The sequence below is a fragment of the Acomys russatus genome, chromosome 19 (assembly GCF_903995435.1).
Source record: "Acomys russatus chromosome 19, mAcoRus1.1, whole genome shotgun sequence".
Classification (NCBI taxonomy): domain Eukaryota; kingdom Metazoa; phylum Chordata; class Mammalia; order Rodentia; family Muridae; genus Acomys; species Acomys russatus.
Window position 1 is genome coordinate 6,077,065 of NC_067155.1, and position 26,222 is coordinate 6,103,286.

Here is a 26,222-nt window from a genome sequence, read left to right on the forward strand (position 1 = left end):
CAGGTGCTTGTCACTTCGCATCTTCAGACACCCTATTCTGTCCTGCCATCTGCACTCGGGAACACATACCCACACAGACTACACATAATTAAAAATTAATCAGGCTGGCTGTGCCTTCTGAGTATACAAAGCAAATGTAAATTCTTATGCAATCAAACTGGTTAAAATAAAAATGAGCTAAGGTGGGAGAGATGGCTCAGCGGTTAAGGATACTGCCTGCTCTTCTAGAAGATCCAGGTTTAAATCCCAGTACCCACATAGCAGTTCACAACTGTCTGTTACTATAAGATCTGACATTCTCACAAAGACAGACATACATGCAGGCAAAACACCAATGCACATAAAATAAAGGTAGATTAAAAAAAAAAATTTAGCTGGGTGTGGTGGTGCATGCTTTTAATCCCTGCACTTGGGAGGCAGAGGCACGGGGTCTTTGAGTTCGAGGCCAGCCTGGTCTACAAAGTGAGTCCAGGACAGCCAAAAGCTACATACAAACTCTGTCTGGGAAAAAAAAAAAAAGAAAGAAAAAAAAAAAGAAAAGTCTGAGCTAGGCCTAGTCGTGTGAGCTTGCCCTCCCTAGTACTCAGAGAAAGGCAGGGACATCATACCTGTGAGAGAGTCCACCTTGTCTACAATTTGGAACCATAAGTCCTATTTCCTCTTTAAAAAAAAATCACACATACATACACACACACCACACAGCTGGGCGTGGTAATGCATGCCTTTAATCCCAACACTCAGGGAGGCAGAGAGAGAGGCTGGAGGATCTCTGTGAGTTCAAGGTTAGTCTGACCTACATAGGGAGTTCCAGGACACCCAGGACTAAGAAGAGTGTCTCAAAAAACAAGAGGCTGGAGAGATGGCTTAGCGGTTAAGAGCACTGATTGCTCTTTCCAGAGGTCATGAGTTCAATTCCCAACAACCAATGTGGTTCATAACCATCTATAGTGAATACACACATACACAAAATCATTTGCAGCAAAGTGGATTGTAATCCCAGCACTTGGAAAGTATAGACAGGAGGATGAGGAATTCATGGTCATTTGATGGGAAACTCTGTTTCAAAAACAACCAATAAAATAGACTGAGACTTGCCTATAGGCATTTTCTTATTTAACAGTTCCCCTTTCGGGATATGTCTAGGTTTGTGTCAAGCTGACAAAAACCGAACCAGCACAGCATGCATATTTCAATATTATAATACGCCGGGCATGGTGGCTCACATCTAAAATCCTAGCACTTGGGCGGGCAAGGGCATTACCACGAAACAGCCAGTGGTGGGGGAACGTTGGCTGCCGCCCTGATATCCCTGTTAAGTTTTTCCCGAGGATCTTTGTTAAAACAAAAAGTGACGACCGCAGTGCGTTACCTTTGTCCTAGAAAGTGGCAGCCTCTTTAAATCCATGGTTTAACCAAGGCTGTCACTTCTGCTCTTCCATTTCCCCGCTCCCTCCGCCCCCCCCCCCCCCCCCCGCGACCATCTCACTGGTAAGTCCGTCCATCGCAGCGCCGCTCTGGCCCACCCTCTTGTCGCAATCGCTTTCCCGCTTTTGATTGGCGTAGCCGCGACCTGTGCGTGATGACGTCACGACAGGGCGACGTCGCTATAAGACCACGATCCGGCGACGGCGTGTCTCTTTGTCACGGGCGTGAGTTCGTAGGTGAGATTCCTGGTTGCTATCTAGTTCGCATTTAGGGGTGACGGAGCCATTCGAACGTTCACGAACACGCTGAGGGAGGAGGGCGGGAAAGAGGTGGTTGGGCGATACTGCAACACGGCTGTGGAACAACCCCAGTTCCAAATAGTCTTAAGGCAGTTTTCCCGTGAGCCGAGTTAGTGCGGCCATATTTTAGCGGGGGTGGGGGTGGGTGGGTTGCTGCGCATGCGCCAGGAGGTTTTTTTTTTAAATAACCAACTCTATTGCGCAGGCGCAGCGGGCCTGGAGGAGCCAACATGCCGGTTGCCAGAAGTTGGGTTTGTCGCAAAACCTATGTGACCCCACGGAGACCCTTCGAGAAATCTCGTCTCGACCAGGAACTGAAGTTGATCGGTGAGTGGCCAAGGTGGGATTTCGGACCGGAGAAGAGTTAGGTAGCCACGATGTGTGTCTCCCACGTGGTCAGTGGCGCCATGTCCAAAGACAATTGGGGTTTAGACTAGCTCTGTAGTCGCCGATCCAAGTGTAGTAGTAACCGATGCCTCTGGCCCTGTGGTTCCTTCTCCCACCCACGTGCAGGAGAATATGGGCTCCGGAACAAACGTGAGGTGTGGAGGGTCAAGTTTACACTGGCCAAGATCCGCAAGGCTGCCCGGGAGCTGCTGACGCTCGACGAAAAGGACCCAAGGCGTCTTTTTGAAGGTGAGTGTGGGCCTCTTTTTAGAAGGGCGCGGTGGTTGCCAAATTTTTAGGTCGGGACGGGGCGGGGCGGCATATGACGCTGAACCGGGTAGTGGGGATTATTTGAGACGGGGTCTCCCTGGCGTAGCTCGGCTGGAACTGGGTTTAGCGGACTTTCAACACAGATGGAATTTGGAGAATGCGAGCTGCAGGTTTTAAGCATGTGAAAAATTGTCAAGGCTGTTTTTCAGCGAGATCTTAAAATAACCTATAGTAATATTGTGTACATTGGGGGTTTGAGTCCATGTATGTCTTTTTGAGGGTGTCAGATGCCCTGGAACAGGACAGTTGTGAGCTGCCTTGTGGGTTCTGGGAATTGAACCCGGGTTCTGGTAGAACATTCAATGCTCTTAACCGCAGTGTGGACTCTGCAGCACCAGTGATCTTGATTTTTGGTTTTTCAAGACAAGGTTTCTCTGGTTGTTCTGGGTTCCCTTGGTAGGCGAGGCTGGCCTTGAATTCACAGCGATCTGCTTGCCTCCACCTCCCGAGTGCAGGGATTAATGAAGTGCACCACCTAATAAGTATAGTTTTGTCTGCATGCACATCAGAAGAGGGCACCAGATCTCATTATAGATGGTTGTGAGCCACCATGTGGTTGCTGGGAATTGAACTCAGGACCTTTGGAACATAACCTCTGAGCCATCTCTCCAGTCTACCAGTGATCCTTTTTAAAAAGATAATTTGTTTTTTTATTTTGCGTGCATTGGTGTTTTGCTGTGTGGGTGTCAGATCTTGGAAGTTTCAGACACAAGTCGTGAGCTGCCATCTGGAGTCCTCTGGAAGAGCAGTGATGCTCTTAGCCACTGAGCCATCTTCAGTCCTCCTTCAGGGATCATTTTATAGTGAAACCGTGGTTAGGAAGGAAAAGCCCTGTAGTTTTGGAGTTGGCACTTCCTGGACTCAGATTCAGCCTTTCCCATTGGCACTTCCTGGACTCAGATTCAGCCTTTCCCATGTGGTAGTGAATACCAGGAGGGGGTCTGTACAGATCGCCAGCCAGTCAGCTTAGAAACAGAAGCGCTGTAATAACAGCTTGTGCCACAAGGGTTCTCTATTTGAGATACCCCCTAGAGTCCTGGGTCTGTCTGTATTGGTCAAATCGATGCCAAAGAAAAGTTTAATGGTAGGATGTGCTTGTGTTTACTAGTGTGTGCACTTTTGTCTTTATGCTGGATGTTTTATATTTAGATAGTTTAGAGTGCAGAGTAATCGTATAATTTCTATTTGGGGGACATTTTAGTATTATATTTGACCAGTATTTATAAAATGGTAGAAAACATTAGTGTTTTGGAAGAAGATAGATGATAGTGTTTTTGCAGTTTGGTTCTCCATACTTAGGGCTTATTAGGTGGCTGGGCCTTTAGCTTTCTTTCAGACTCCTGGGGAAATAGATGGTGGGCCGATTCTTGTTCTGGTTTAGTTGCATTTACCTTTGTGCTCTGCTGGCCCTTGTTCCCTAAGCACTGAAAGCACCATTTTATTTTTTTGTAAAGTTAAAAGTTAGAAGTTAGTATAAAAGGGTTGGCTCTGTTTCTTAATAATTTAACTTTATTATACAACCCAACTAGCTTACACAAGAAGGAAAAAAGGTTAAAGGGACAAAAGAGTGAACCTTCTGGTATCCGTTCCCCGGGACGGGTCCTTAGGTGTCTCTCTAGCCCGCGTGCTGGTCCAGCCGGTCAGCTGCTCCCCATGCACTCCCGCCCAGGCTGAACTTGATGTTCTCTCCTCCCCGACTGCCTGAGTCACGTGGGAAGGGCCGGCTCCTTCTCTCGGTGAGGGTCAATTAGAAAGACAATAGTCCAGGTGGGGTTCTCAGGTCTGCTTCCTGAATTCCAGACCCAGGATGGCTCTACTCAGTCTGTCACAAGGTATTCATGGGGTGCCCCAAGGGTAAAGCCCGCCAAGACTGCTCCCACCTGTGACAAGGCTTAATCTTTCTCACATAAAAGATTGCTTAAAAATCTCTAAAGCTGTGGGCTGCCTATTGGTGAAAGGGTGGCCCAGTGGCTGTGTCATGGAAAAAAGTTACCAGGCACATTAGTCACTGAGGTGGTTTTCTCCTGTGCTTCTTGCAAAAATGGGTGAAAGCTGTAGTAACCTACCATACGGGGGCTCTGAGAAAGTCTGAAGTCACACCTGATTTGGGTGCTACTCTCTTTCTGTCCCTAGGCAATGCTCTACTGAGACGACTTGTACGAATTGGGGTGTTGGATGAGGGCAAGATGAAGCTGGATTACATCCTGGGCCTAAAGATTGAGGATTTCTTGGAGAGGCGGCTGCAAACCCAGGTCTTTAAGCTGGGCCTGGCCAAATCTATTCACCATGCCCGTGTACTTATCCGCCAGCGTCATATAAGGTAAGCTGCAGCTAGGCCTGTAAAACTTTATTTTCCCTATCTACACTGTTTGTTTCCTTTGCTAAGTTACAATCCCTATCTCCCGTGCAGCCCTCGGAGCTGACAAATGTGAGTTTACCTTGAGGGTTCAGAGTCGCGCCCTGCAAACAGCTTATGGGGGAATTGGGGCCATAGCCCAGCGCAAGGGTCACTGCGGCTCAAGCCGTACACCTTGCGAAAGTGTCTGCCAGGCATGCAAGCAGCTGGACAGGTAACAGCTCTTGGTGCCCCGTTGGAGGGGGAGGGTTAAGTTGATGTTGGTGGAGTGGCAAAGCTGTCTGCAGTTTGCTGTGAGGTCCAGTCTAGGCACGCACTGCTTTCTAGTCCTGTTGGTGAATTTGCCAGTTGATAACCCACCTACTGAAGTGACTAGTCTTTGCAGAGTGGAAGTTGTGTGCCCTGTACACCTTCTGTAAGTGAGCACTGACATGAAAGCCGTACAGGCTATAATCTCAGATTTCCTCCTCACCTGCTTTTGTCTGTGGGCAGAGATGTTGTCCAGTGCAGTTTGGCCTAGTGTCAGTACAAGGTGGGCAGGAAACCCATAAAGAAAGCGTTAGTATTGGCTTTGGTTCCCAGGTTATTTTAAGAGTCCTAGGTCAGGGGTGCCCATCAGCCCGTTCTAAAAAGGACTGGGCCAGATGGCTCAGCCTCTCACCTCTGTCCTTTACCCATTCTTCCCCTTCAGGGTCCGCAAGCAGGTGGTGAACATCCCATCCTTCATTGTCCGACTGGACTCGCAGAAGCACATTGACTTCTCCCTCCGTTCTCCTTATGGTGGGGGCCGCCCAGGCCGAGTGAAGAGGAAGAATGCCAAGAAAGGCCAGGGCGGTGCTGGCGCTGGTGACGACGAGGAAGAGGATTAAATTCAAACCTTCCTGCACTGGAGGACTGTCTAGCTTTCCAGTTGACTAATAAAACAGTTTACACTTGGTATATTGGTGTGCTTCTGCTGTGAACAGTCTCTGCAGTGGGAAGAAGCCCTACTAGATGTAGGCCAGGCCATTACACAGCCTAGTTTGCTGAAAACGGTCCCAAGACGGGAGAAACTTGGTTGGCTAGATGCTTGCTACCTGCACTGTGACATTACTGTCTTCCCCTCCCCTCAATGTGGTAGTCCTCCGTTAGTGGGCTATAGTGGAAAACAAAATACCAGCCCTCCCATGGGTCTCTAATGAGTTGACTGGTTGAAAGCTTGGAGGAAGGCTTTTGTTTGTAAGTTGTGTGTCAAGATGTGGTTAGGGTAATGGGGAAATTTTGCTCAGGCTAAAGAAATTTTTAGCTGAGGCTTTGTGCTTCAGGGTCAGGAGGGAGGCTGGCTTCCTCATTCTCTGCCTTGCTAGACCGTTTGAGTCAGCTGGGAGGATGTGGTGTGATCTCTGAGGAAATGAGCTGATGGAAACTAAAAAAGCAACTGTCAATTGAGGACAGCTGCTTTGCTACCTCAGTAGAGAGGGCTCAGGTCAGTTAAGTGGACAGCTTCAATTCAGCAAAAGGCCTTACTATAAGGTGGTGTAAAGGTGGCAAGTGACAGGCCCCTCATCTGATGGCAGTGCCATCCATGGTGGTTATATTGGTAAGTCCCATAGGAAGTGATTTGGGTAGATGGTCACTCGGGTAGATGAGAACACTGCTGATGGGCGTGATCTGGAAATAAGGTAGTGTCCAGTATTACAGTAGAATGTCTGCTAAGGAGGAAGGAAATACCTCAATTGCCTGCAGTATGTATGCACAGCTGGTGGGATAGCTGTAGCCACGTAGTCATGACTAGAAAATAGTGCTTTCAAACGCAAGAGGTTCCAGGCACCCCTGTCTCATTAGATAGTGCTTGGTGTAAGTCTGCCATGGCCTCATTACCTCTGTTCAGGGAGTTGAATTCGGACAAAGGTTAGTATGAGTAGAAATAGAGCCAAATTGTTGGGCAGAGTATAGAAGTAAACTGGCTTAGCTAGGTACCAACTGAAGTGAATAAAGTTTCTCAAGGTACTTCAGACCAGAAACAAAACAGCATTCAGAATGAGCTGTCATCTCCCTTACACCAGAAATGGTGCATCTATTGCTTGTCTAGTCCCCACTCCCTCAATTTCAGCATGCCCCCCTCCTTTTTCACTCTTACAGCTTCTCTGGAATGGGATGACAGTGGAGTAGGTGTAAATAGTGGTGGGAGTCGGGACCTATGGCTAGCTCTCAACAGGTTTGTGTCCTGTGGATTTGTCTTAGATGCTACAGGAATTGGAAGTCTGCTTCTGACCCATCCTGGAGTTTCCCCCCCCCCCCCCCCCCCCCGAGAACTGGAAAGTTATCTCCCATCTCCAGTTATAATTGAACAGACAACAGTGAGAGTCTTATTCACAATAGCTTCACATGAGACGAAAAGTAGAAGCCTCTAATAAACCTAATAAAGGAAGTGAAGATAGTTCAGTGAGTAAAATGTTGGTTGTAGAAGTGTGGATCTGAGTTTGGGCTCCCTATGGAGGCGGTTGGGGGACAGAATGTTCAAAAATATCTTGTGTGAAGCTCTAGAAAATAAGACATTAAGGCTGGAGAGATGGCTCATAGGCTAAATGTGCTGCCTGTTCTTCCAGAGGTCCTTGAGTTCAATTCCCAGCAACCACGTGGTGGCTCACAACCATCTATAATGTGATTATATAAGTCTTTAAAGAAATCCAAGACATTAAGAAGAAAAAAAAAGGTGTTGCTTTAATCCCAGTGTTGGGGAGGTAGAGACGAAGATCCCTGGAGCACACTGGCTACCCTCCTACCAAAATTCATGGGCTCTTGGGTTCAGTGAGCAGTCTTAGACCTTGTCCTGTCCCTTCCTCCCAAGAAGATGGGAAACCATTGAGAAAGAAATCCAGTGTTGCTGGGCGTGGTGGCGCATGACTTTAATTCCAGCACTTGGGAGGCAGAGGCAGGTGGATCGCTGTTGAGTTTGAGGTCAGCCTGATCTACAAAGTGAGTCCAGGACAGCCAAGACTACACAGAGAAACCCTGTTTCCATAAAACCAAAAAACCAAACCAAACCAGAACAAAAAATCTAGTGTTGCTGTGACTCCACATGCATATGTGTTCAAACATGCATATACCCACATGCACAGCACATGAGACTGAAGACACTAGAAGCTGGAAAGGCTTCCTGTGTTTATGAATCATCAGCGTGACAGTGGATACATGAAATAAAGCAATGTACAGATTCAACGCAATCCCCACCAGAACTCCAATGACATTCTTCACACAGCTAGAACATCCTAAATGGGGCATGGTGATGGTTGCCTATCACCCCAACATTCTGAAGGCCAGTGGCTTTGGGGTCAGTCTGGTCTACAGAGTTCCAGGGGTGGAGCAGGATGATCAGAAGTTCAAGAGCACTGGCTGCTCTTCCAAAGGCCCCGAGTTCAGGTCCCAGCAACCACATGGTGGCTCACAACCATCTGTAATGTGATCTGATGCCCTCTTCTGGCATGGTGTACATGCAGGCAGAGCACTGTATACATAATAATAAATAAATTAAAAAAAAAAAAGAAGTTCAAGGTCAACAGTTAACTAGCAAGCTTGAGGCCAGCCAGGACTACATCAAGGCTGATGTACATCAAACAATGAAAAGAAAAAACATGACCCAGAAACAAACCTACCAAGGATGGAACTTAGGCTTCTGAGTGACAGGCAAGTGCTCTACCACTGACCTACATCCCCAGCCCTACTTTTACCTTTTATTTTTGGGACAGGATCTTACCTACTTGTACAGAAGGGTTCTGAACTCACACAATGGTGAAGGAGGATTTCTTTTTATTTATTTTATTAATTTATTCAGATTACATCTAAATTGTTATCCCCTCACTTTTATCTTCCCCTCCCTCCCTCCGTCCCTCCCTCCTTACCTCCCTCTTTCACTCTTTTCCCCTCTCCTAGGTCTGTGACAGATGGGGACCTTTTTCCCCACCATAAGGTCACAGCCTATCAAGTCTCATCCAGATAGCCTGCTTATCCTTTCTCTGAGTGTCACCAGGCCTCCCCACCAAGAGGAAGTGGTCAAATAAGGTGCACCAGAGTTCATGTCAGAGTCAATCCCTGCTCTCCACACAACTGTGGAGAATGTCCTGTCCATGGCTAGATCTGAGTAGGGGTTTAATGTTTACTGCAATATTGTCCTTGGTTAGTGCAGTAGGTTGAGCAGAACCCCCTGGGTTCAGATCTGCCCATCATGATGTTTTTCTTGTGGATTTCTATGACCCTCTGGATCCTTCTATTTCTCCATTCTCCCATATTTCCCTCACCTAGAGTCCCAATAGGAAGTCCCCGCATCTATCCTGATCTCCTGGTAAGTGAAGACTTTCATTGGACATCCCTTTTGGGCTAGTCTCCAGTTATAAGTGAGTATATACCATGTGAGTCTTTCTGGGTCTGGGTTAACTCACTCAGGATGATCATTTTTAGTTCCACCCATTTGCCCATAAATTTCAGGATTGCCATTTATTTATTTATTTGGCTTTTCAAGACAGGGTTTCTTTGTGTAGCCGTGGCTGTCCTGGACTCACATTGTAGACCAGGCTGGCCTCGAACTCACAGAGATCCACCTGCCTCTGCCTCCCAAGTGCTGGGATTAAAGGCGTGTGCCACCACTGCTCAGCTAGGATTTTCTTGTTTTTAATAGCTGAGTAGTATTCCATAGTGTAAGTGTACCACAGTTTCTTTATCTATTCTTTGACTGAGGGACATTTAGGTTGTTGCCAGGTTCTGGCTATTACGAATAAGACTGTTATGAACACGGTTGATCATATGACCTTGTTGTGTGGTGGAGCATCTTGTGGGTATATTCCAAGGAGTGGAATAGTTGTGTTCAAGGAGTATTTCAAACTTTTTTCTTTTTCTTTTTTTTTTTTTTTTTTTGTTTTTCGAGACAGGGTTTCTCTGTGTAGCCTTGGCCATCATGGACTCGCTTTGTAGACCAGGCTGGCCTTGAACTCACAGCGATCCGCCTGCCTCTGCCTCCCGAGTGCTGGGATTAAAGGTGTGCGCCACCACGCCCGGCTTTTTTTTTTGTTTTTTTGAGACAGGGTTTCTCTGTGTACCTTTGGCTGTGCTGGACTGGCTTTGTAGACCAGGCTGGCCTCAAACTCACAGAGATTCACCTGCCTCTGCCTCCCGAGTGCTGGGATTAAAGGCATGCGCCACCACACCTGGCCGGATTTCAGACTTTCTTTCTTTCTTTTCTTTTCTTTTCTTTTTTTTTTTTTTGGTATTTTTTCTTGCCTTTTAAAAAAATTATTATTTTTTAGATATATGTTTATATTATTACACATATACACAATAGATTACCTATAGCAAGAAGAACCATGGCAACCAGGCAGTGTATATTTCTACTTTAATATGAGGTATATTACCCATATAACTCAATTATAATGCAAGGTTTACTTCCAGTGCGTTTAAAGTGCTATTGCAGGCTGTTTAGGATAAATAAGTTACACAAGTTAATTGTTAGTTGATCAAATCATGGTCATGTCCATTGCTAGTCTACTTTCACCACAAGAATATACATTTTGGGCTGGAGCGATGGCTCAGAGGTTAAGAGCACTGGCTGTTCTTCCAAAGGTTCTGAGTTCAATTCCCAGCAACCACATGGTGGCTCACGCCCATCTCTAATGAGATCTGGTGCCCTCTTCTGGTGTGCAGGCCCATGCAGGTAGAATATTGTATTAAAAAAAAAAATCTTAAAAAAAAAAAAAAAGAATATACATTTTAGGTGCAGCAGATAGATATGACTCCATAGAAAGATAAAGCAGGATAGTTAGATAAGGGTCTTCAGACACCTCAGACACATGCAGCATATGACATTTAAAAATGTTTTTATTATTTTAAAGATTCACTGACAATGAGACAGGGTAACTCCTGGAAACACCCAGCCTACCTCAAAGAGGATTTCAGACTTTCTATCCTCCTGCCTTAGCCTCCAAAGTAGCTGGGATCTCAGGACTATGCCACCAGGCTCAGCAATTTTTACATTTTAAGCTCCTTACTGTCTTTGAAACCAATATTAAAACAAGACACAACAATAAAAACGAAAACCAAACCAAACCCCAGTGTGGTTGTGATGTCCTTTAAAAAACTGTTACTGAACCTTATTTTTTGAATCCCCCCCACCCCCCCGCAGGTGGGGTTTCTCTGTGTAGTCTTGGCTGTCCTAGACTCCCTTTGTAGACCAGTCTGGCGCTGCCTCCTGAGTGCTGGTATTAAAGGCATGTGCCATCATGCCTGGCTTTATTTTTGAATGTTTGTTTTTGTTTTTCGAGACAGGGTTTATCTGTGTAGCCTTTGCTGTCCTGGACTCGCTTATTTTTAAATTTTTAAATTAAACTTTTAAGGGATCATTTCTATGTGGATGTGAAAGAGCTTTCTTTCTAAATTTTCTATGTTAATTTTTTCAATGGTCTGATAAACTATGTTGGAATCTGTTTCCTCTTTCTTTAGTTTCAGGATGTCCTTATTTCAAGTATGCAAATATTTGGAAAGAATTGCCAGCAAAGCTTCCAGAAAGAGGATTTCCAAAGAGGAACTTTTCTAATGACACTGGGTTCAATGTGTGGAATCCACTCAGATTTTGTATTTATTAAGCAGTAAAAATAACTCATTGACGCCAAAGGGTCTGTCCATTTTATGTACATCTCCTAATACGGTGCTTTAAAATTGTTCATAGTGTTCTGCTGCTACTGTTACATTTAAATGAATGTTGGGAGGCTGTGGAGATGGGTCTGTGGTAAAGAGTATGTACCGCTCTTGCTGGGTATAGGAGTTTACTTCTCAGCACCCACAGCATGCAGCCCCCAAACAACTATAACTCCAGCTCCAATGTCCACTCTGTCCTACATGGGCATCTGAATACGCATGGTATACACTCACATAGTCTCACACACACACACACACACACACACACACACACACACAAGACAACATAAACTTTGAGAAAATAAAGTGGAGAGAAATGTGTGGGAAGGGAAATAAGGGTGTGGGGATCAAATGACGGGGTGGGGGGTGGGAGGTGGGGGGAGCTGGGAGAGAGAATGGAAACTGATGAGGGAGCCAATTCTGGGACAAGGTGGAGACCCAAGATGTGGTAGGCTCCTGAGAGGATATGGGGGTGACTTTAGCTGAGACTCCTAGCAGCAGGGGATATGGAGACTGAAGTGGCCACCTCCTATAGCCAGGCAGGGCTTCCAATGGAGGAAGGGGAACACCAACCCACCCCCAAAACCTTCAACCCAAAATTTACGCTGCCTACAAGATGTGCAGGGATAAAGATAGAACAGAGATTGAGGGAAGGGTCAACCAATGACTGACCTAACTTGGGACTCACCCCATCGGGGAGAGCCAACCCTTGACCCTATTGATGATACTCTGCTGTGCTTGCAGACAGGAGAGTTAAAACAACAACAACAACAACAACAAAAAGCAAAGAAAAAGTGAATATAGATGTTTACATGCCAGAAGCTGAGCCAGGAGGAAAGCTATAAAAATAACTTATTGACATCATTAGGTTATTGTTTTTACTTGTTTGTTTATTTTTGAAATTGTTTTGTTTACTTATTAGGTATGGGGAGGTCAATGAGGACTTAGGTGGAGGTCATAGAACAATTTGTGGGAGTCTGTTTTTTTCTTTCACTATTCCTACTGATTGAGCAGATAGTTTCTTTGCCTGCTCAGCCATCTCACTGGCCCTATTTTATTTATTACTTTTGAGACAAGGTTTCTCTGTGTATCCCTGGCTGTCATGGAACTCACTAGCTAGACTAGCTGGCCTTAGACTCAAAGAGATCTGCCTGTCTCTACCTCCTTAGTCATGAGCTTGAAGGCATGCACCACCAAGCCTGGCCTATTTATTCATTTTTAACAGGATCTGGTGTGGTCCAAGCTGCCCTCTTCTAGGCTATGTAGCTGAAGATGCCCTTGACCTCTTGATCCTCCTGTCCATCACTCCAGATTGTTAGGATTTCATTTGTGTACCTCCTCCCTGGCCTTTGGTAGTTAATGTTGTTTGAAACATGTCTCACTCTGTAACCCAGGCTGGCATGAAACTCACTAGGTGTCCCAAGGTGGCCACAAGCAATGGCAGTTGTCCTGCCTCAGCCTCTTAGGGGTTGGAATTATGAGGCTGTGCAACCAGGATTGCATACAATTAGCACCCAGTGAAAAACCCTTCTTTCCTATTTCATTTCTCATTTCACTTGGTTATTGAGAAATCTCTGGCTTCATTTCCATGCTGTGTGATGTTAGTTAAAGCTCATATAAGTTGCTCAAAGTTCCCAGAATCCCTTGGAGGCCTGTTAGCCATCCTGGCAGGCAGAGGGTCATTGCTCCTTGTCCTTGGGAACAGCCTCTGGATGAGCAGCCGCCAGAGCAGCATATATACTGGGCTCCTCTGGGTCTTCCCCTGCCTGGGAGGGAGAAGGTGCAGCTGTCCTCCTGCTGAGTGTCCTGATGCACAGCTGGGCATAGGTCACATCCTGTGGCTCCTCAGGTTCCACAGCCTGGAGTGGGAGAGAGTTAGAGGAGGGTGTATGCTTGGCTTGGGAGAATCTGTAGGTCTCTGAAGGACAGGACCCACCTGACTGTCCACCTCTCTGTCCTCTTCTGCTTGCCCATCCTTTGTGTTCACGTGCTCACTTGACATGGCAGAAGGTAAGGGAGTTCCTGCTTTCCTGAGCCTGGAAGGTTTCACCTGGCCATGTGCCTCTCCCTGCAGGTCTTCCTCAGGCGGTCGCTGTTACAGGGAAGTACAGATAAGGTCTTCTTGTTCCCCTGGGGATCTCCTCTGGCTACTTTCCCATAGAATTGCCAGAGTGACCCATTTAGATTACTGCCTCCCTGGTGGGATCTTGCTGGGCTTCCTTTCTACTGTCTAGGCTTAACCTGACACTCTATCTAGCCCCTTGCTGTCTTGGAACAAGCCACACAGTCCATCTTCCTCAAAACACTTCTGTGGGTTGGAGAGGTGGCTCTGTGGTTTAGAGCACTGGCTGCTCTTGCAGAGGACCTGGGTGTGGTTTCCAGAACCCACGTGGCAACCTCTAATCAACTGTATCTCTAGTTCCTGGGTATTGGACACACACTTCTAGCCCCTGGGAGGATCATGCAGGCATGCGATGCAGAGACATACATACAGGCAAAACACACATAGACAAAAAATAAACTATGAAACCATCCCCCATTTCTGCCCAGGTTCCTTTGGTTCTGCTGTGTCCCATGTCTACAGTCCCTGGTCCCTTAGATGTCTCTGTGACCTTCTCTGCCCAGGTTTCCCCCCTCTGTAGACAACCAGACAGATGCCCCAAAGCCAGAAAGGGCACAGGAGGGAGGAAACTTGTGATTCCAAGACAACCAGAAGAGAACGAAGCCATGGCACACACGAGGCAGGTGCTTGCTGAAGGGAGGGAGAGGCCAGCTGTGGAAATTGCTGAGGGTTGAGAGAAGAAGAATAAAGAAGGCCCCCCCCCCGCAGTAAACTGCACCCTAAGTTTTAGCACTGTCAATGGGGACCGGAATCTCACCCAACTGTCCAGATCCACACCATCCTTAAGTCGAATGTCCTCCATGGAAGCATCTGTTATAGCAGAACAAGAAAATGTCTCCTGACCAGAGTCACTGGATGTCTCAGACCCCTATACCCATTTCTGTCTTGCTCAATGTGGGGACAGAGAACCAAGGAGTGTTGTGATTATCACTGCACCCACAGTGTGAAGTTCAGACCCACACAGTGAAGCCCTCAAGTCCTCTCCACCACCCCTGCAATTCTGAGACCTCAGATACCCCTTGACCCAAGATTCTCTTTCTCTCACAAAGACTTTCTTCTTGGGTGGCAGCAGCTGGGCTGGACCTGGAGAAACAAGATGTGAGTTGTCAGTGTGATGTGTCAGGCAGGCAGGTGTCTAGGTCTCTAGCTATGATTTACCTCTTCTGGGAGCCTCTGTCCCTGGTTCCTGGCTCTGCAGCTCCTGCAGGGAGTTGCAATTCTGTCTCTTTCTGGGCTGCAAGGAGAGGAGTCTTAGTTAGGAGAGTAGGAAGCCCCTCCACCAGGCATGTGCAGGGAAGGAAGGAAGTAACTTTCACAAGGGAGAGTGAGCAAATGTCCCAGAACATGGTACAGTTTACAGAACACCTGGCATTGCACAGGTTCTGAGGTCAAGTGCTTTCTGTTATCTGCAAGTATTTATTTTTTTAATATATACTTTTATTTTATTACACATGTGTAAAACAAACTACATACAGCAGGGAGAACTATGCGACAATCATGAGAATAATGAGTTCTACACATGTTACATTCATAGTGACTTGGCCATCTGCATTCGTCTCCTTTGAAGTAAGTGTTTTTCCTGTCTTGTTGGGTCTAGATCTCCGAATGAGATTCAATATCTATCTAATCTCAACTCTAATAGCTTAACTTCTTTATCTTGATCTAAAACCTATCTTGTCCTCTAACCAGCTAAACTTGGTTATAGAACTATATTATCTTGTCTTCAACGCCCCTCAGAGACTTGAGAAGGAATAAACTTAAATTCCTGAGTGAACCAGCAGTGTGGGTTAGAAGTTTCCAAAATGTGCAAATTGACTTAAGACAGTTTACCTCCTGACCAGTCACCCAATACACTGTATAACGTTGGAGCCTCATCTTCAGCTTTCTGGCGTAATATTTCTGCCAGACTTGTTCGCAGGGCAGGAACTATTGAGGACTTGCTTACCCTGACTTGGCAAAGTGCGGCCATCAACTCTGCCTGCATCTAAATTGCCCATTTTTAGGCAGATTCTGTTAGTGGCGGAACGAGGACATTTTGCCCAGTCGTTATTTTGCCACCTTTGAAGCCATGTCCATAAGGAGGCTCTTTGATACCCATCATCTTCTTTGAGGTCGGCTGGTTGTTGTCAGGAGTTAACTTGTCTTGTTGTCAAAGAAATTTAGGATTGTGAGAACACCTTTAAATGCCGTATTCTGTGTGTCTCTGAGGCATTTGAAGACCTTATTCAACTATTTTACCTCATATATCGATATAGTCGTATCCATCTGTTAGACTTAGGATATATATTCTTGTGTTAAAATCCTGCAAGTATTTCTAAGCTACCCTGTCCCAGTTTGAGGTTTTTCTGGGGCTGACATCCTGAAACCTTGTTTGGATGTCCATAGGGGAACCCACCACCTCCTGAGACCCAAGTCGCCCACACTCTCCTCACCATTCTTCCTGAATTTTTCCTGATGCCTTCGTCGGAGAAGGAGGAAGATGAGGATGATGAGGAGCAGGAGAAAGGCCACAGAGACTCCGATCAGAACCTTTAGGTAACTCCTCAGTCCTGAGGCAGAAGTGACATCATGAGTGGGGACCATTGCTGCTTCCCTGAACACCTGCTCCATGACAGACACATGCTGGGTCTTTACACTCAGCATATCTTCTCCTCACATTCGTGCAATGTGGAGTTGTCTTTTTTTTCCTGCCCAGCAAGTCACCTGCCTCAGATCACCTGACTGTATGTGGCAGAGCTGGGAGTTGAACTGAAGGACTCTGATTTTCAGACCAGTTCTCTCCCTCAGAATTGAGCTCCTGCCATGGTCCTGTGTCCCACCCTTACACATGTCACCACACTGTGGGACTGACCCACTGCAGAGGCCCCCTTTGTCAGGAGAGGCCACGGCCATGGCCAGCATAGGGGAAAACTCTCAGACGTGTGGACCAGGTTTCCCCCTTTATATTCAGAGAAACAGCAGCTCACAGAGGGAAGGGGTTGTTGTCCAAGGCAGGATCTGCAGAAGCAGCTTTATCAAGCCCATAACAAGCCAGTGCCCATCTTGGCCAGATATTCCGACAGAATATTAATTCAGCTCTCTGGGGTCTCTCCATGTGGGTGGGAGGTTTGTTTTCAGGGCCTTAGAGGCAGGATTGGGGATTGTGAGTGTCTGGGTTCCTTGGTCTCTATATTACCCAATTGCCCCACTGTTCATAATGAGCCTAAATATCTTTCTCTGAATGCCAACTTCTGTAACCCAACCTGTAGGCCCAAGGTCCGGGGTCTCTTTTGTGATCTCTGTTTGCCTCTCACAGTCACAAGCTGAACTGACAGGGAAATGAGGTGGCCCAAGAGCTGCCAGGCAGCCTGGGGATGAAGCACACTCCCTGCACAGAGGTGCCTGATACTTACCTGTTGGTGGCATGTGCCCTGATGGTGGTAAACTGGAGTCTCCCATGGGTCCTAGGAAACAGAACAAGAGGAGGACGAGGGTTAGCTGCAAATCCAGGGATCATCATTTTGCTCGGTGTCCTCTATCTGTCCTGTTACCTTCCGAAGAGCCTCGTGCTGCCTGCTCCACACTTAGATTGCAATAAAGGATGGAGTGGATATCACTTGAGGGACCACGGCTGGCATCCACTTCTGTGCCAGAGAGACTGTCTTCTGACCAACCTTTCTACTGTCCCCTCAGTCCCACCCAAGTCAAGAGCTCTCCTTGGGTGTGGATTGTGAGTCACTATGGGATGTCAGGATCACCTCACCTGATACCTTGAGCTCCACAGGGGCACTGGCGTAGGACAACAGGTAGAGAGATGTATCTTCAGATCCATAGCATCTGTAGGTGCCCGTGAAGCTGGTGGCCACAGCACTCATGGAGAATTCAGCCTGGTACTGCCAAGGTTGGAACTTTGATTTCAGTCGCAGGGGTCGGTGGGCCGATCCCTCCTTGGACAGAATGAAAGTGTCTACTCTGGATGTTGACTGACACAGCAGGGTCACGTTCTCTCCTGAGTGGACTGTAGAGTTAGGCTTCACTGAGAGGGAAGGAGTGACACTGAGGTATTCTAAAGAGAAGAAGGATGATGAGAATCTGCCTTTGTTGTTCTGAGCTGAAACCTCATTGGGTCCACCCTCAACACCCGGGACTATGTGTCTTTTCTTCTTGAGCTCCTCTCCTGTTCCCCGGACTCTGTGTCTGTTCCCATCTATGATCCCTGTTCCTCATCCCAGCCATCAGCTTCTAGGCTGTTCAATGAGAGCCCGAGCACAGGCTAGGTGCCCATTGAATCTATTTCTCACCTGAGATCAGGATGTCCAGGGGGTCACTGGAGGCTGACAACTCAGAGGAGAGGCTGTGTGCACCATAGCACCTGTATTGTCCTCCCATGTCATATCTCACATAGCCCAGTGTGAAGTTAGCCAAGGACAGGCCAGCCTGGGTCCGCTGGCTAGAGCGCTGTGTGAAGTCAGATTCCCCCTCCTTGTACAGAGCAAATCTGTCATAGTTGATGTCAGAGGAACACTGCAGGGTGAGGCTCATTCCAAGGCCCAGGATATGGCCTTGGTGAGCCAGCAGAGATGGCTTCTTGGACAGCCCTAGAGGGAAGGTGACAGGCTAACGACTGAGGAGTTGGTTCTTACCAAACATTTGTACCTGCCCTGCACATGTCACTGCTTCTCCCCAGGTGTGGGGCGCTGGTTCAGAAACCAGCCTCTCCATTTAGTCTTTCTCTATCTGTGACTCCCCAGAGGGGCAGGCCTGTCTCAAAGGCCTTAGGGTCTCATAAAATGATTGGTGAGTGACATGCTGACTCACCTGAGATATGTATTTCCAGGGGCTCACTGGGTACTGACCACAACTGTGGGGTATCCTTGTAGTACCCATAACATCTGAATGTCCCTATGTGGTTTAGGGTCATGTGCTCCATAGGGAACAGGGCTTGGTACGGTGTAGCAGAGCGTTTATACTGTGGGTCGAGGGACTTGGTAAACTTCACATTATCCTTGGTGAGAATGAATTTATCATATCGATTCTGTGAGACACACTGGAGGGTCATGTTTCCTCCTGAGGTCACGACAGGGCTGGGCAGGGCTGACAAGCTGGGTTTAGTGTAGTAGGTTCCTAGGAGAGAAGGAGGCAGACTGTTACATGGGCTCACACAGCCACAGTGTTCCCCAGTGCTAGTCTGTGGGAGGGGAATACTCCTGAGAGCAGAGCCTGGGCCAGAGTCTCTGACTGTGCACTCACCTGTCACCACCAGTTCCAGGGTGTCACTGCGCTCTGACCACCCAGCCGAGCTGTAACAGTAACAGCGATATTGCCCTGCATGTTCCTCAGTCACATCATGGATGGAGAACTTGGCCTTGTTCCCAGGCTCCTCTGGGGTCTGTGTTCCCCAGGATTTCTGGCTTTTCTCTTTATGCAGAACATATATTTCTGCATCTGGAGTTCCCTGACACCAGATGGTTGTGGAACTTCTGGAAGTGATCACAGAGCCTGGCTCAGCTTTGATGATGGGTTTCTGGAGGTTCCCTGCAAGGAGAGAAGGAGGTGGGTCTATTTCAATGAGGCACAGAGAGGTCACTGTGGAACACAGCATGTAAGCTCGACCAGAGAAGCAGAACTTCTCAAACAGACGTATCTCTGTCCTGGACATCCTGGTTTTGCTATCACTTTCTGCATTGCAATGTTTTTCAGGTCTCACTGTCTTCCACACTCTGTGTCAGTGGGATAAATGGCCCTGGCTCCTCACACATCACACATCAGGCTCCCTGAGCACCTGTGTCATTTCAACATCATTCTGAGGTTCCTCACCTGAGAACAGGAGCTCCAGGGGGTCACTAGGAAATGACCACACCCATGGATTGTTCATGCTATGGCTGTAGCACCTGAATGTCCACCTCTGGCTGGAGGTCACTGGACCCACAGAGAACGAGGCCTGGTACTTATATATAGCACTGTTATACTGTGAATTCTTCTTCCAGGACTGCTTCTCTGGTCCTTCCTTAGTGAAAATGAACTTGTTATAATACTCTGAAACACACTGGAGGGTGACTGTTTTTCCTGAGGTCACCACAGGGCCGGGCTGGGCTGACAGGCTGGGTTTATTGTATGCTCCTAGGAGAGAAGGAGGAATGAGTTATGTGTGAGGCCTTATTTTCCTCCGGGGCTGTGAGGTGGTGCCGCACCGCTGGAGAGCAGACTGAATTCTTAACAGTGAAGCCCAAGGATGGGCCATTGTTTTTCCTCTCACCTGTCACTACCAGCTCCAGGGTGTTACTGTACGCTGATGATCCATAATAGGTCTGATAGTAACATTGATATGGTCCAGCATGGTGCCGGTCAATTCTTGAGATGGTGAATTCAGCCTTGTTCCCAGGCTCAGGGAACATTTCAGTATACCTTGAATATGGGTCTTCCTTTTGATAGAGATAATACTTTGTGGCTCCTGATGTCCCTTCACACAAGAGGGTCACTCCAGTGTGCATGAATACCACAGAGTCTGGTAGTGCTCTGAGGATAGGCTTCTGGAGTATCTCTGCAAAAAAAAGAGCAGTTAGTTCCCAGGGCATCCATCCTCAGATTTCAGTTCTCAACCCCGTGACCCTCCAGCTGCCTGCAGCAGCAGCACACATGTGGTCTTTTCCACACTCACTGCCCATGCATGGCTCCTGGACATGAAGAGAAGAGCAGGTCAGGACAGTTGTAGACACTCACCTGCCAGCACTGGGTTCCTGAGGTCCAGAGTCAGTCCTGGAAGAGAATTCCCTTTGAGAGACTTGCCCCTCCCCCTCTGTAGAGCCACCTAAGTTCTGGGTGTTGCCTGATGGGTGAGGGCTCAGCTCTGGGCTTGGGTCATTCCTAGACCACAATATCCTCCCCCTCTTCCCATCTCACCCAGACAGAGCAGGGATGTGAGGATGAAGGTCATGGCATCTCCTCTGTTGGGCCACAACTGTGCTTGAGGACAGAGCTACAGAGCCTGTCAGAAGGGACAGGAAACAGAGGGTGTGGTCTTTGGAAGCATAGCACTCCTCCTGACATGGTTGTACATCAGCAACCCACAGGAAGGGGAACTGCAGACCTCACTTCCCCAATGCTGTGTTTAAGTTAGGCAGTGGATCCTCTGCAATCAGTTCTTACAGAGATGAGAGTTCTACATCACCATCAGTGTCTGCCTTACCTATTCTCATTACACTCAGATCCCTATGGTAGCAGACATGTATGGATCTTTCAAATATCAATACAGATTGAAGTGTAGTTTTGCTTTGTTCATTGTAAAATAAACTTTTATTCACCAAGCTCAATTGTTGGCTCTGACAGCTTACTGCCTCTGTCTGCTAACATAGGTTTAGTCCTGGAAGCTTCTAGACTCCATGCAATCTAACCTAGGCCTAGAATGTCTTCAGCCTCTGAGACTTACTGCTTAATAATGCATTCCTTCTCCCTCCCTCCCCACTTTCTCTCTGTCTGCACAATCAGGCTGGTTTTGAATGCATGGAGATCTGCCTGCTTCTGCCTCCAGAGTGCTGGGATTAAGGGTGTTTGTCCTCATGCTTGGCAAAATGTTATGCATTTTTTTTGCCTTTTTTTCTTTTTGAGGCAGGATTTCTCTGTGCAGCCCTGCCTGTCTTGTGTGGAGGAATGCCTTGAGTGGATGCAGCAGTTGTCAATAAAGTGCTTTGTAGCCAATCAGCTGGGCAGAAAGACAGGAAGTCAAAAGCGGGGCTTCTTGGAGAGGAGGAGGAGCAGGAAGTTGACAGTTGAGGTGATCTGTTAACAGGAGGGAGTTGGAGAGAAAGTTTTCAGGGACTATGAGGTTGCCAGTGCTTGGGATATATAGTAGGTTATGAGGACATAGGATTAGATTAATTTAGTTTTAGTTTACTAATAGATTAGTAGCAGTTTAGATTCTGGCCAGCCCGAGTGCTTGCAGCTTTGAATTACATTTCAGTCTCTTTGTGTTAGTTATTGGCTTCCTAGGCCCTAGGGATACAAAATTAACTGCAACAAATTACAGATACAGTTTAACAACTCACTCTATAGACCAGGCTGGCCTTCAACTCACAGTGATCCACTTGCCTCTGCCTGCCCAGTGCTGGGATTCCAGGTTGATCACACAGACCAGAAGGTCTTTGGATGTGTTCTCTTGCCAGAGCAGCCATGTTCTCAATTAAATTTCCTGTAACAGTTTATTTTCACAATTTATTTTGGTGAAATATTTCCTCCTTCCCAATATTTATAAATGTTTCTGAGGAGCATGTTGCTGTGTATATCTGCTTAGAAAACTAAGAAACATTTTTTCCCCCACATGCCTGGTGGATGTGGTGACACACGAGTTTAACCCCAGAACCTGGGAGGCAGAGGCAGGCCAATATTTGTGATTTGTATGCCAGCCTGGTCTACAAAGGGAGTCCAAGCCAGCCAAGACTACACAGAGACACCCTGCCTTGAAAAACAAAACAAAACAAAACAATCTTTTCTTTATAGTTTAAAATGGTGGGGTACCATTGTGGACATCTACTTCTGGATGTCTGGTGTATTTTCTTTTTTGTATCTTTTTAAATGTGTGTACTTTTCCTTAGAACTTTTAAATCACGTTTGTTAACCATATATTTTTTAGTGAGTGTGTGTGTATACATACATATGTGCATTTGGATCTAAGCACATGTGAGGAGGTCAGGGGTCAACCTGAGTAACAAGTTTTCCTTGTATAATGTCAATCCTGTAGGTCAGACTCAGGTTTTAAAGTTGGTGTCAGGAAACTATACTCTGAATCATCTCTGTCCCTGACACTTGCTCTCATCATTTTCCATGGTCCCTCTGTTGTGGACACTTTGGCCTGACCCAACGTTCATTCAGAGACCCAGAACGATTTCAGGACCCACAGTACAGGGGAGCTGAAGATCACTGGCTGTGAGAGTCCAAAATGACAGGGCTAGCCTCCTGTCATCCGCACCAGTGAAGCATCAGAGCTTCCAGCCTAGGAAAATCGTGATAAAACAAGTGAATCTATCACCAGACTCCCTCCACCCAACTCTGGAAGCTACCCAACAAAAACAGAGACGGCAAGATGTCTAAAGAACAGCATAAAAGCATATGCAAAAAAACCCCAAACAATATGGCATCTCCAGTTTCCAGCTATCCCAAAGAAAACAACCCAGAGAACTCAAACACAATGGAAATACAAGAAAATGACCTCAAATCCTTAGTAGTGAGGATGATAATGGAGGAAACAAATAAAATTTGTAATCAAATGCAGGAAGACGCAGCCAAACAGGTGAGAGACATAAAAGAAGCACATAGAGTGGAACTGGAAAAATTCCAGGAAAATACAAACAACCAGATGAAATCAATAAAACGGTACAAGCTCTGAAGACCTATAAAGAGGCAATGGAAGGAACTCAGGAATATACAAACAATCAGGTAAAAGAAATAAAAAAAAATCAGTTCAAGATCTGATAAACACACAGAAGAAAAATGAGAAAGTGAGACCTCAGAGAAGAAGGCAAGCAACACAGAGGTGAGTGTTTCTAACAGAATCCAAGAGATGGAGGAACGAATCTCAGGTGTAGAAGATACAATCACAGATCTTGAAGCAACCATTAAAGAAAATGCCAAATCTGGAAAACCCCTGACACAAAACATCCAAGAGATCAAGGACACCATGAAAAGAAGAAATCTGAGGATAATAGGCATTGAAGAAAGAGAAGATATCAGACTCCAAGGCCCAGAAACTATTCTTAACAAAATCATAGAAGAAAATTTCCCGGAGCGTGTGTGGAGCAGCGAACAGGCCGGACCAGCATGCGGGCCAGAGAGACACCTATGGACCCGTCCCATGGAACGGATACCGGAAGGTTCACTCTTTTGTCCCTTTAACCTTTTTTCCTTCTTGTGTAAGCTAGTTGGGTTGTATAATAAAGTTTAATTGTTAAAAAAACAGAAAAAAAAAAAAAAGAAAATTTCCCAATCTAAAGAAAGAGATGCCTATACACATACAAGCGGCCTACAGAACACCAAATAGAATTGACCAGAAAAGAAAAACTGTCCATCAAATAATAATCAAAACACAAAACATACAGAACAAAGAAAAAATTTTAAAAGCTGCAAGGGAAAAAGGCCAAATAACATTTAATGGCAAATCTATCAAATTACACCCGACTTCTAAGCAGAGACCACAAAAGCCAGAAGGGCCTGGACAGAGATCCTGAAAACCCTAAGAGACCACAGATGCCAAGCCAGACTACTGTACCCAGCAAAACTATCAATAACCATTGATGGAGAAAACAAAATGTTCCATGACAAAAACAAATCAAACAGTACCTATCCACAGATCCAGCTTTACAGAAGGTACTAGAAGGAAAACTCCAAAGGGTCAAGCTACAACCAAAACTACTCAGGACATAGTTAACTATACCATGGCAAAAACACAACCACACAAATGCCCGACTGGAAACAACATCAAAATTAAGACTCTTAATAGTCACTGGTCATTAATATCTCTCAACATCAATGGCCTCAATTCTCCAATAAAAAGACACAGAATGGGTACATAAACAAGATCCAACATTCTTCTGCATTCAAGAAACACATCTCACCCATAACGATAGGCATTACCTCAGGGTAAAAGACTGGAAAAAAATATTCCGGGCAAATGGTCACAAGAAGCAAGCAGGCATAGCCATTTTAGTATCAAACAAAATAGACTTTCAACCAAAATTAATCAAAAGGGATGAGGAAGGACACTTCATACTCTTCAAAGGTAAAGTCAAGCAAGATGACATCACAATTCTGAACATCTATGCTCCCAATACAAGGGCACCCACATTTGTTAAAGATCTGCTAATGAAGCTTAAACCACACATCGATCCCCACACAATAATAGTGGGAGACTTCAACACCCCATTCTCACTGAAGGATAAGTCATTGAAACAGAAACTAAGCTGAGAAATAACATCATTAACCAATGCCATGGGTCAAATGGATCTAACAGATATCTATAGAACCTTTCACCCAAACAAGAAAGAGTATACCTTCTTCTCTGCACCCCATGGAACCTTCTCCAAAATTGATCACATCGTAGGTCACAAAGCAAGCCTCAACAGATACAAGAGGATTGAAATAATACCTTGTATCCTATCAGATCACCATGGTCTTAGGCTGCAATTCAACAACAACAGATATAACAAAAAGCCTACACATACATAAGAACTAAACAACTCTCTGCTAAATGACACCTGGGTCAGGGAAGAAATAAAGAAAGAAATCAAGGAGTTCCTGATATTCACTGAAAATGAAGGAACAACATACCCAAATTTGTGGGACACATTGAAAGCAGTGCTAAGAGGAAAATTCATAGCACCAAGTGCCTTTAAAAAGAAATTGTAATCATCGCACATAAACATCTTTTTTTTCTCATTTAGCCAATATTTATTAGGTACCAAATAAGTTCCAGGCACTTGAACCTCCAGGAAAGAAAAACCTATTCCCATCAGTGCTGTTTTATGAAGAACCTGTGCCCCATCCCCAATGTGCGCGAGGAGTCCACGCATTACCACGGAGCCTGGAGGAGGCAGCTGAGGCAGAGGTTTTGGAGCCCTCCGTGTTGTATTTCTTGTTACAAGATTCCATTGGTATGTGGATTTGCAGACTGCAAATGTTTATTTGTAGACATGTCTCCTGGGTCTTTGTGGTACCGTTAGTTATGCCTAAAAGAGAGATTGTTATATTTAAAATACCTTTCAGCAAACTGAGTTGTGATTATAATGTTCTCACCAAATACATCCTTTTTCTTTCAAAAATTTTAAAATTAATTTATTCATATTACATCTAGATTGTTAGCCCTTCCCCTATTTCCTCCTATTCTTCCTTCCCTCCCACTTCCCCCTTCTCCCCTCCCCTATGTCTGTGATTGAGGGAGACCTCCTCCCCCTATATATGCTCCTAGAATATCGAGTCCTAGAATATCCTTCCTCTGAGTGCCGCCAGGCCTCCCCATCCAGGGGACGTGGTCAGAAAAGGGGCACCAGAGTTCCTGTGAGAGGCAGATCTCACTCTCCACTCAGCAGTGGAGAATATCCTGTTCGTCAGCTAGGTCTTGGTAGGGGTTCGAGGTTTACTGCCTATATTCTCCTTGGCTGGTGCCTTAGTTTGAGGAAGACCCCAGGACCCAGATCTGCCTGTCATAAAGTTCTTCTTGTAGGTTTCCAGGACCTGTGGATCCTACTATTTCCCCATTCTCCATTGCTATTCTCGCATAAAGTCTCAATAGGATGTCCTCTCCTCTGACCACTTTCTTGGTAAGTAAGATTTTCATGGGACGTATCCCTTGGACTAGTGTTTTGATATAAGTGAGTATATACCGTTTGTCTCTTTTTGCTTCGGGTGAACTCATTCATATGATAATTTCTAGATCAATCCATTGTCACAAATTTCGGGAATCCTTGTTTTTAATAGCTGAGTAGTATTCCATAGTGTAAATGTACCACAGTTTCTTAGTCCATTCTTCTACTGAGGGACACTTAGGCTGTTTCCATATTCTGGCTAGGCACATAAGCATCTTAATGACACAACTGGAAGCCCTAGAAAAAAAAAAGAAGCAGAAACACCCAAAAGGAGTAGACATCTGGAAATAATCAAACTCAGGGCTGAAATT

General features: G+C 46.0%; 3 protein-coding genes across 5 annotated transcripts in view; 2 read left to right on the forward strand and 1 right to left on the reverse strand.

The window, feature by feature from the left end:
- The window catches only part of Ndufa3 (NADH:ubiquinone oxidoreductase subunit A3), a 331,527-nt gene that overhangs the window by 87,170 nt on the left and 218,135 nt on the right, over positions 1–26,222 (forward strand). The gene's annotated exons all lie outside the window — the stretch shown is intronic.
- On the forward strand, positions 1,558–5,704 carry Rps9 (ribosomal protein S9). Its single transcript, XM_051162261.1, has 5 exons — positions 1,558–1,661; positions 1,930–2,051; positions 2,238–2,360; positions 4,575–4,761; positions 5,489–5,704. Exons 2-5 carry the CDS (start codon positions 1,955–1,957, stop codon positions 5,664–5,666), a joined length of 585 nt encoding a protein of 194 aa, XP_051018218.1. The 5' UTR covers positions 1,558–1,661; positions 1,930–1,954; the 3' UTR covers positions 5,667–5,704.
- LOC127203001 (leukocyte immunoglobulin-like receptor subfamily B member 3) overlaps positions 12,676–26,222 on the reverse strand; it is a 34,594-nt gene continuing 21,047 nt past the window's right edge. Inside the window, exons 9-21 of the mRNA XM_051161820.1 lie at positions 19,818–20,102; positions 19,379–19,681; positions 18,812–19,096; positions 18,380–18,685; positions 17,863–18,159; positions 17,325–17,627; positions 16,975–17,025; positions 16,015–16,131; positions 14,741–14,816; positions 14,628–14,665; positions 14,340–14,392; positions 13,397–13,552; positions 12,676–13,319 (exon numbers count right to left, since the gene is read on the reverse strand). Coding sequence (XP_051017777.1) covers positions 13,140–13,319; positions 13,397–13,552; positions 14,340–14,392; positions 14,628–14,665; positions 14,741–14,816; positions 16,015–16,131; positions 16,975–17,025; positions 17,325–17,627; positions 17,863–18,159; positions 18,380–18,685; positions 18,812–19,096; positions 19,379–19,681; positions 19,818–20,102 — 2,450 coding nt within the window. The 3' untranslated portion in view covers positions 12,676–13,139. The remainder of the gene's footprint in view (positions 13,320–13,396; positions 13,553–14,339; positions 14,393–14,627; positions 14,666–14,740; positions 14,817–16,014; positions 16,132–16,974; positions 17,026–17,324; positions 17,628–17,862; positions 18,160–18,379; positions 18,686–18,811; positions 19,097–19,378; positions 19,682–19,817; positions 20,103–26,222) is intronic.

What these genes read in the sequence shown, in the direction of transcription:
- Rps9 (XM_051162261.1), top strand. Translation starts at nt 1,955, where the DNA reads ATGCCGGTTGCCAGAAGTTGGGTTTGTCGCAAAACCTATGTGACCCCA. An exon ending in CCCAAGGCGTCTTTTTGAAG is followed by an intron (nt 2,361 to 4,574) that starts GTGAGTGTGGGC and finishes TTCTGTCCCTAG; the next exon opens with GCAATGCTCTACTGAGACGA. An exon ending in ATCCGCCAGCGTCATATAAG is followed by an intron (nt 4,762 to 5,488) that starts GTAAGCTGCAGC and finishes CTTCCCCTTCAG; the next exon opens with GGTCCGCAAGCAGGTGGTGA.